Genomic DNA, 11,114 nt, shown 5'->3' on the forward strand with positions numbered 1-11,114 from the left:
ATCAATCAATGTGATAGAACACATTAATAAGAGGAGGGAGAAGAACCATATGGTCCTCTCAATTGATGCAGAAAAAGCATTTGATAAAATACAACATCCTTTCCTGATTAAAACTCTTCAGAGTATAGGGATAGAGGGAACATTCCTCAAGTTCATAAAATGCATCTATGAAAAACCCACAGCGAATATCATCCTCAATGGGGAAAAGCTGAGAGCCTTTCCCTTAAGATGAGGAACACGTCAAGGATGCCCACTCTCGCCACTATTGTTCAACATAGTACTAGAAGTCCTAGCAACAGCAATCAGACAACAAAAAGAAATAAAATGTATTCAAATTGGCAAAGAAGAACTCAAACATAATTAGTTTTTGATGTAGTGCTCAACAATTCATTTGTTGTGTAAAACACCCAGTGCTCCTGTTTTGTACCAGTCTCAGCCTCAATACCCAATGTTGTGGTTGGACTGGCCGTTGTGGTTTTTGTTTTGATTGAAAGATGGCTTTCAGCAGCAACCATCAGGAATATTTGAAAAATAGAGCTTTACTACTTACAAAGACCTGGAAATCACATAGCACATGTGGGACCGCACAGTGAGGTCACAGATAGAGAAAAACAGCACATGCCTGGGGTTCTACTTTTACTGTGGTTAAGAGTGGGGGTCTAGAGTTTTGAGGGCCTGCTCCTTATTGGTGAATTTAAAGCACAAGAGCAAAAATTTAAAATACAAAGAAAAGACAAGTTGTCCACGTGGTCTATTACAGAAATCAACCAAGATGTTTATTTTTTTTTAATCAGAGAATTTATGGTCCTTCATTTTCCAAAAATATAGGTACTGAATAGCCATATTTCTTACATAACTAAAGACATATCTCTGTATGCTATTTTTTTTCCTATTTCTCTCATTCATGCCCTTCAAAACAAAACAAAACAAACATGAAATCAAAGAAACCTCTGTGGGGAGAGGAGGCTTAGCTCTTTATCTGGTCGTGTAGTTGGCAATGTATTTATTCAAGATAGCCTATGCCTCTTTGAAATTGATGCCTCAACAAAGCTTAAGTCAGGTACTTGCATTACAACAAACAAACAAAACACAGAAAACAAACAACTGTCAGGGCTTATATTCCAGCCCCTCTACCTCCCATGGAAACAGTAAATTCTCTCTCTAGTGAAAAGATTTTCAGAGAGCAGTCTTTACTATGCATTATCTATGTGACACTGTGCAAGTGATTTCCCTACTCCTGTTAATAAAATGAAAGAAAAAAAAAAAAACCTCCCTGTCTTCTCTATTTCCCAGATACAAAATAAACATTGATGGACTGAGTGAAACTGAAGAAATATGAAAGTATTTTACAAACTAAAGGGCTGTAGGAATCATTGGCCACAGTTATCTGAGCAGGACCCCTTCAAATCCTGAAATAATATTTTTTAAGATTCTGGGTGTTATATACAACTAATGAATCATTGAACACTACATCAAAAACTAATGATGTGCTAAGTGAACATAAAAAAAAGATCCTGGCTCTTTTGTCTAATTAAAGAGAGGGAGAAACAGTGGGGTTATAGAAGCAGAGATTCCAATAAATTTAAAAAAAAAAACACATGAGAGAGAATTGTGACTATAGCAGTTACTAACTATGTGATCATGCTGGTTTTTCAACCCTCCTGAGTACATGTGTCGTGAAGTTATGATAACATATACCTTGTAGGACTGTGAAAAAAAAATTAATAAGACAATAGTGCAAAAACAGATTTGTCTGACACAGTGTTCATTAAATGTCAATTATTCTCAGTGTAAAGATCTAGGAAGATACTAGGAAATAGTGATGGTAAATCAGGTAACTGTGAATTCCAACAGACACCTCCAGTCCTTCAGTATTTCCCACATCCCAGATCCTAGGTCTCAGGTCTCAGGCATCTTCCTGCCCATGAATACCGAGACCTGAGCCAGCTTCAAGCACCAGACACAGAGGGAGAGAGATGGAGAACTGAAGTGAGATTTATTTCTTGGCAAAAAAGATGAACATGCACTAAGTCAAGTTCCAGCAGGGAATTTACCCCCAGTGATAGGAAATGAACTCAGGAACTCCTCTGAGAGTGTGAGCACTCAGACAGGTTAACCCAAGTTTTAGATCAGCTACTTGGTCCTTCGTGCTGACCATCTCATTATGTTGTTTCATAAAATCCTTGAATTTGATCCTGGTTTTATTTGGATACTTATCCTGTTATAAAAATAATCACTAAAACTTTGTGTGTTTATTGTATGTAGGACTGTACTCGGATACTAATGTGTATGGAATTAGAATTCTCTTACTAACTTCTACAAATGTGTGATATTGGTATCTTTACATAACAGAAGCATCACATGAGGCCAAGACAGATTTAGCTCCACAAGTCATACAGCTAGCAAGTGGTGGAACCGGAATCTCAACAGGAACCATCTGACCGTAGACCCATACCTTCAGTCTGTCCTCTGTCAGGTGTTCTCTCAAGGGTCAGCATCCTGGGGGAAGATGGCCCGTGTGTCCCATTTACTCTTATATCTCCAATTAGTAGCACCATGCCAGGAACATAGTTGGTTAAAAACAAATAAGAATGATTTTGCTCTTGGGGCACCTGGGTGGCTCAGTTGGTTAAGCATCTGACTCTTGATTTCAGCTCAGATCACGATCTCAGGGTTGTAGGATGGAGCCCTGTGTCAGGTTCCACACTGGATGTGGAGCCTGCTTCAGATTCTATCTCCCTCTCTCTCTGACCCTCTCTCTTTATCCCTCCCCTCCCTCCCCCTCTCCCTCTCTAAAAAAATGATTTTTCTCTGGTTTCCACTAAAAGGAATCATGTTGGGCATTGAGGGTTGGTCTTGTGCTTTGGCAACACTAGGGGATGACAGAAAGTCAGGCAGGTTTTTTTTTTTTTTTTTTCAGGACAAAATAAGAAACCCCATTGTGGCTATTATCAACTTCCAAAGTCTCTGACATTTCCCTATTCCTTCACCGCCAGTAGACAAAAGAGGAGCATGAGGCTGGAGAACCAGAGCAGCGTGTCCGAGTTCCTCCTCTTGGGGCTCCCCATCCGGCCAGAGCAGCAGGGTGTGTTCTTTGCCCTGTTCCTGGGCATGTACCTGACCACAGTGCTGGGGAACCTGCTCATCATCCTGCTCATCAGGCTGGACTCTTGCCTCCACACCCCCATGTACTTCTTCCTCAGCCACTTGGCCCTCACTGATGCTTCCTTTTCATCTGTCACCATCCCTAAGATGCTGATAAACATGCATACTTGGGATCAATCCATCCCTTATGCAGGGTGTGTAACACAGATGTATTTTTTTCATATTTTTTGGATGTATTGATAATCTCCTTCTTGCAGTGATGGCATATGACAGGTATGTGGCCATCTGCCATCCTCTATACTACGCTACCATCATGCAAGAAAACTATGTATCTCACTAGTGGCTGTGTCCTGGTTATTCTCGTGGAGCAGTGCAATGTCTCACACTCTCAGCCTGGCCCAGCTGTCCTTCTGTGCTGGTAACACTATCCCGCATTTCTTTTGTGATCTTGCTGCTCTGCTCAAATTGTCCTGCTCTGACACTTCCATCATTGAGCTGGTCATCTTCACTGTGGGGGCACTGGGAATCATCATCACTGACTGGCATCCTGGTCTCTTATGTCCATATTGGGGTCTCCATCCTGAGGGTTCCCTCTACCAAGGAATCTGTAAAGCCTTGTCCATCTGTGGCTCCCACCTCTCTGTGGTATTTCTATTCTATGGAACAATTATGGTTCTGTACATTTTCCCATCATCAAACAACTCCAATGACAAAGACATAATTGCTTCAGTGATGTACACAGTGGTCACCCCCATGCTGAACCTCTTTATCCAGCCTGAGGAACAGGGACATGAAAGGGGCTCTGGGGAGACTTTTCAGGAGGGAAATCTTTTTCTCCAAGTGAAAATCAACTCACCTGCTTGGTTCTTAGTTTACCAAATGGCACTGTTAGACATTCCTCTTTGGAATACTATGCAGAGGACCATCCTTGTTGCTCGCACCCACTCCACTTTCCTGTTTCCAGGTGATTGCCTTAACAGTTCTTCCTGCTTGCTCTTCCGAAACCCAGTGAGTTCATTTAAACTTCCAGGCACAGACACATCAAGCGATATTTGCTGTAACCATCTGTGTTCTGTGAACCAACTTCTTTTTCGCTTTATTTTATGCCTCTTTAGGTTTCTGTAAGCCTTGGGTTTTGGCACATACAGAAGCACCGTTATCTCAGTTGTCTTCAAACTACCAAACTTATAAATCAGGAGTGGGAATTATCCTTAACAATTACAGTATTGCCTTATATTCATGAATACACACAAAAAATCCATGCTTTCCTCTTTAAGGAAAAAGACATTTGACTGCAAATTTATTTGCTATTTGGATCTGTTAGGCATTTTTAAAAGCTGTATCTTCTCATTCTTTACGTTTCTGATGCCTGTGTTAAAGAATTTTGGAAGTGTCAAATGGGATGTGGTTTGGAAAGGTCAAGTCTTTATGTGGACCTCATATGAATTTGTACCAGATGTTTATGAATCTTAGTGGTGTAGATAATTAGAATACTCTTAAATAGTTGTATAAAAATTAATGATAATCCATATTTTAGCAATTTGCTCCTTAGTTTCACTCTCAATTCTGAAAAAAATTTTTTTCTTTTTTTTTTTATTATGTTATGTTAGTCACCATACAGTACTTTTTTTTTTCTAGAGTTACAAAATCTCAATTTAGCTACAAAGTTTAAGATAGGGAAATTCAGAATGCTGGCTTACCAAATGGAGTAGCTAACTAGTTAAATGCTTCTTACAGTTTTCCCAAATCTAAACATAATACAAAACTTCTGGCAGATGATTCTAATGTGCAGCCGAGGTTGAGAACACTTGGATTAAGTGATTCAGGGCAACACATGTAACTGAATCAACTGAAAATAAACAACTACACCTATGCTGAGAACTGTTATAGGTAACTGATATGATATAACCCGGGAGGAAAATCCTGCCAAAATTTTCCAACACAGAATAAAGAACCTCTTCTCTTTAAAAGCCTTGTAGATAATGAAATGTGGACCAACTATAAAGAATCATTCCTTCATGACACATTGGAATAGAGCAGATACCACTCTGATCTCCCATCCTTTAGATTGTGATTGGGTGGAAAAAGCTTACTCTTCTGAAGGAAGATGCTCCGAGAAAATGAAGATGAAGAAAAATAGTCTTTCCATGTTAAATTTTGTTGTGAAATAGACTTGTGTGGAAATTCTTCCCTGGTGTGAAGATTGTTTCAATTAAGATAATGAGGGAAAGGTCTCAATGGAAATATCTCTGTTGTCCAAGGCGACTCCTGCTTATTTCTTATTTCTTTGCTTTCACTTCCAGTTTTATTGGGATGTAATTGACATACAGTTTTTAAGGATTCAACTTAATGTATTCTGATGTACATGTGTGAAGCCATCACCACAATCAATATCACAAACATATCCATCACCCTTAAAAGTCACCCTGAAAAGTTTCCTCATATGCTTTTGTAAGTCTGCCCTCTTTTCCCTTATTCTTGATAATAGTAATGGGTGCTTTTTCTCTCTTTTTTTTTCTTAATCAGTCTGGTTTATCACTTTTATAATTTTTTCTCAAATAACCAACTTTTGGTGTTACTGCTATTATATTTTTTCTGGTTTTTTTTATTTCACTGATTTCTGCTTTTCTTTTTATTGTTTCCTACTATGTTTACTATATTTCCCTACTTTGAGTTTAATTTGCTCTTCTCTTTCTAGTTTCTTTCTTTTTCTTCTTTTTTTTTTTTTTTTACAGATTTTATCTATTTATTTGACAGAGAGAGAGAGTCAGCGAGAGCAGGAACATAAGCAGGGGGAGTGGGAGAGGGAGAAGCAGGCTTCCTGCCGAGCAGGAAGCCTGATGCGGGGCTCAATCCCAGGACCCTGGGATCATGACCAGAGCCGAAGACAGACGCTTAACAACTGAGCCACCGAGGCACCCCTCTTTCTAGTTTCTTAAGGTGAAATTTTAGGTGACTGATAGGAGACCTTCATTTTTTTCTAATACAGGCATTTAGTGCTATAAATTTCCCTCTAAACTATCCTGTTGGTTTGTCTTACAAATTTTAATATGTCCTGTTCTCATTTTGAAAGTATTGTCAGTTGGAAGTACTTTCTAAATTTCCTTTGATTTTTTTCCTTGACCTATAGCTTATTTTTTAAATTTATTTTTAATTTTTTTATTATGTTCAATTAGCCAACATATAATACATCTTTAGTTTTTGATGTAGTGTTCCATGATTCATTGTTTGCGTATAATACCCAGTGCTCCATTCAATACGTGCCCTCTTTAACACCCATCCCCAGGCTAACCCATCCCCCCACCCCCCTCCCCTCTAGAACCCTCAGTTTGTTTCTCAGAGTCCATAGTCTCTCATGGTTCATCTCTCCCTCCGATTTCCCCCCTTCATTTTTCCCTTCCTACTATCTTCTTTTTTTTTTTAACATATAATGTATTATTTGTTTCAGAGGTACAGATCTGTGATTCAACAGTCTTACACAATTCACAGCAATCACCATAGCACATACCCTCCCCAATGTCTATCACCCAGCCACCCCATCCCTCCCACCCCCCACCACTCCAGCAACCCTCAGTTTGTTTCCTGAGATTAAGAATTCCTCATATCAGTGAGATCATATGATACATAAGTCAATCAGAGAAAGACATGTATCAGATTGATTTTTAATGCGAAACAGAACAAATAATAACACTCATGAATATTCATTTATCGTCACCTCAAATAACAAGCACATGATATTTTCTACCTGGCTTCAAAGTCGAGCTGGAGAAGTGTGAAATAAACTTGGAATCAGTTTTGTAAGAGAGGTAGTAAGAGAGTTAGTGGAAAGCATTTCTTGAATGGTTATTCTACGGTACAGTATGCACCAAGAGAATGCTGACTCCACAGCTTTTGGGCAGGAGATCAAGATTTATAGAAAGTGCATTCCATTCCTCAAGGTCTAGTTTAGGTGACAGGATATAAAAAGTTCCTTGATCTTTTGTTCTGGGAGTGAAAGTATTAGAGTGTTTCTGGTGTTCTTGGAATAACATGGAATTCAGAAATAAGAGACTCTGGCTAATACACTCAAGCACCAGTTTGGTTTGTTAAGGACTCTGAATTTGAGAAGGCAAAAAGCTTTGTGAATCACCAAGTTCCTAGTAGCTGCTTTGTGCTTATTATCATCATTCCTCCAAGGTGAACTTTCCTATTCCTGCTAGCAATAGTTCTTCCCTCATGGGAACCAAAGGCAATGAAGCAATTATATCCTGTTTGTCTCTAACTTGGAGCTGGGGGTGGGGAGATTCCCCCTCCTACACCCCTTGGGTCCTCTCCGTGATTTGTAAAGCTGTAACCCATGCCCATTACTCAGGGGTTGTGAACAAGTGTATATCATCATATATATTTAAGTTGCTGATAATTCTTCTCCCCATTGCAATGCATCTTTGAGACCCTCAGAGACTCCACCTGCTTCATTGTATTCTGTGTCTTCTAGAGAGAAAAGAAAGAACCTTCCCATACCTTCTGACTGAAGGTATATGTGCTCATCAGTTAAGAGGCAATGTCAGAGCAGGAGTAGAATTTATATTCAGTAGCGCAACTGCGTGTGTGTGTGTGTGTGTGTCCAGTGTGTGCTACTGATCCCCACCATGGCTCTACCCCCCTCATACCAGAGTATAATAGACAGCTCCATGTAGAATAATTTATCTCTGATGATTCTCTATCTAATTTTTCAGAGGATAGTGAAATACGTATCTCCTGCTTATATTTCCTTCCCCCATTAAGTCTTACTGGTTTTTTCCTCCAAATTTTATCCCAGTTAACTTCCTCTCCTCTGCCATGATTCAGGTGTAAGTAGGTGTTATTTTGTACTTGAACTATGCCAATAGCCTCCTGTTAGATTCTTGCTGACACTCTTGCCTTGCTATAATCTGTTCTCTATGCAGTAGCCAGCATACTACTTAAAATTTTTCTTTCACTCCTTTACTTAAACTTTTCCATGGGTGTTCTGTTGCTCTGAGGATAGAATCAAAACTTTCCGTTATACAGAAAAGGACTTATATAACATGGCTCCTTAGATAATTCTTCAACCTCATAACTTTCCCACGTTGACCATGCTCCTGAATTTTCTCTGTTCCTCAAACACCATAGCCCTGTCCTCTCAAAATATTTAATTAGAATGTCCATTTTGTAATCTTCACATGAAAAGCTCTTATAATTCAGGGATCCTTTTAAAGAACCCATAAAAACAGGCTTCCTCACCACCTTAGCCTCTTATAATTCAACAGTATCTATTAAAATGGTGAAAAAACTAACGATGTACTATATGTTGGCTAACTGAACATAATAACTAAAAAATGGTGAAAAAATATATATCCTCCAAATCCATTTCTGTGAATTTCTGTTACAGATATGTATGCTAATGTGAAAAATGGCATATGAACAATGTTATTAATAAAACATTGCTGGAAATAGAAAAATATTAGAAACAACTTAAATGTCCAGCAGACAGCTAGTTAGCACTTTCATTGTGAAAAACTGATTTATTATTAACATGGTAATGGCTAGAAACACTGAATGTGTGATTCATCTCAGGTAACATATTAAATTAACAGGATTTTTAATGTAGTGGACTGAAGAATGTAGAAATTATAGAGATAATTTCAGTCACATTGGGAGAATTAGTACATAATGTAAACTTCAGTTAAGCCCCAAAATGAATGTGGGTCCTATAGTGAGACACTTTCTTAGCTCTCAGAGACAAAGACCTTTAGATTGAATAAGTCTTTATATAGTATGTGAATTCTATTTTTTAGTAGACAGACCATCATGTTCTTTTTTCCTATCATTTTGTGAGTGTTCACATGGGCAGGTCTAAGACTAACTGACCTGAAGAAGAAAGAGAGAGAAATGATAGTGTTAGCAAACTATAAGAAGTGTTAGAATATAACAAGAAAAAATCGGTTAGGAATCATTGGCCTAAAACCTAGGTTAGGAACTGTGACAAAGAAGAGGTTATTTGGTAACCTATGTTGGATAAACACTTACAAAAAGCTTATTCTTTGGCAGATCCAGGATATGACTGGAAAAGCCAAAGTATTTCCTGGCATTCTGAGAACTGGCATAAAAGCAATATGGTTAGAACTCAGAGAATAGGTGAGACTTTGGAAGAGAAATGGACTCCTAACTCCCCACATTGCATGAAAATTTCTTTAGCAAAAATGATGACAGACAGAAAGAGGAACAAGAAGGAACTTTTTAAAAGAAAGGACTGATGGCTATATTATAAGGTATGTCACTAGATCTTCTATGTTACTGACAAAGATTCTTGTCCTTAATGACCTTGCCTTGAAGAGGTTACATATGATGTTTCCACCAAGCCTCCAGATCTTGATTTCAGGAGATCCACAGCAGCCCCTGGGGTTGTCTTGTCTTGACCCAATCCATGGAGATAAAATATTAGCCAAAGCACATATGAGAGGCATGGGGAAGGTTAAGAAAGGCCAAAAGACCAATTGGAGAGCCTCTACTTGCCTTTCCAATAACTGGTTACTGACCTAGACTTGCACCCTAATTTCTTAATCTCAAATTTCTATCATGAACTCCTGGAATCCTCAAGTTTGAGCCTGATCTGGTCTGATTATCATTCTGATGTTTGAAGTTTCCTTAAAAGAGATTGTGTTGGTTTCTAGGTGGATACATAATATCCTGATGTCAGACCATCAGCTATTCAGGTTAAAATTCATGTACTGACTAATTCAAAACCATGTTTCCATAATGTGATAGTCACAATGATTTCTCATTCTTTCACATATCCATCTTTTTTCCCCCATCTCCAGCAAAACAGAAGAAGAGCATGAAGAGGGATAATCAGAGCAGTGTGTCTGAGTTCCTCCTCCTGGGGCTCCCCATCCAGCCAGAGCAGCAGGGCATATACTACACTCTTTTCCTGATCATATACCTGACCACGGTGCTAGGGAACCTGCTCATCAGGCTGGACTCTCGCCTCCACACCCCCATGTACTTCTTCCTCAGCCACTTGGCCTTCACTGACATCTCTTTCTCATCAGTCACAGCTCCAAAGATGCTCATGAATATGCAGATACAGAGTCAATCCATCTCATATGGTGGATGCATTTCCCAGGTGTATTTCTTCTTATTTGGGGGGGATCTTGATAGCTTCCTTCTCACATCAATGGCCTATGACAGGTACGTGGCCATCTGTCACCCCCTCCACTATACCACCATCATGAGTCAGAGCCTATGTTTCCTGCTATTAATTGTGTCCTGGGTCCTATCCTGTGCTAGTGCCCTTTTGCATACCCTCCTCCTGGCTCGTCTCTCTTTCCATGGAGACAACACTCTCCCCCACTTCTTCTGTGACCTTTCTGCCTTGCTTAAGCTCTCCAGCTCAGATACCACAGTCAATGTTCTGGTTATCATCACTGTAGGGGGGGGTCGTCATTACCCTGCCATTCATATGCATCCTGGTCTCTTATGGCCGCATTGGGGCCACTATCCTGAGGGTCCCCTCGACCAAAGGAACCTGCAAAGCTTTGTCTACTTGTGGCTCTCACCTCTGTGTTGTGTCTCTGTACTATGGGGCAATTATTGGACTGTACTTCTTCCCCTCATCCAATAACTCCAATGACAAGGATGTCATTGTGGCCGTATTGTACACTCCGGTCACTCCCATGCTAAATCCCTTTATCTACAGTCTGAGGAATCAGGATATGAAAGGAGCTCTGGGACATCTACTCAGTAGAGGAATATTTTCACCATGTTGAGCACTGTTTTCCCTACTAATTAGACATAAGACCTGTTCCATCCTGCACATGCAATGTGAGCATCCTCTCCTCTCTGAGTAGCTGATTTTTAGTGAATCTTGTGGCACTCTTCAGTTCTGTTTCAGTTTGGACTTAGTTTTCTTCTCTGATTAGTTTCCTTGTTCATTTTAGAGTCATAGGAAAAAACATACCTGCATGACCATCTTTTCTTAAAGGAAGAACATCAGGAAACCTAGACCTGGA

General features: G+C 39.5%; 1 protein-coding gene and 1 pseudogene across 1 annotated transcript; both read left to right on the forward strand.

Annotated features, from left to right (window-relative positions):
- Positions 1-3,012: 3,012 nt before the first annotated feature.
- Positions 3,013-3,949, forward strand: LOC102739607 (olfactory receptor 1J4-like; annotated as a pseudogene).
- Positions 3,950-9,940: 5,991 nt separating this feature from the next.
- LOC145717185 (olfactory receptor 1J21-like) lies at positions 9,941-10,871 on the forward strand. Its single transcript, XM_081804088.1, is given in 2 exon segments — positions 9,941-10,537; positions 10,539-10,871. Coding segments are annotated over 2 exon segments (930 nt in total).
- Positions 10,872-11,114: the final 243 nt, after the last annotated feature.

Source organism: Leptonychotes weddellii, chromosome 14, assembly GCF_054177405.1.
Source record: "Leptonychotes weddellii isolate Sample4059 chromosome 14, ASM5417740v2, whole genome shotgun sequence".
Lineage (NCBI taxonomy): Eukaryota > Metazoa > Chordata > Mammalia > Carnivora > Phocidae > Leptonychotes > Leptonychotes weddellii.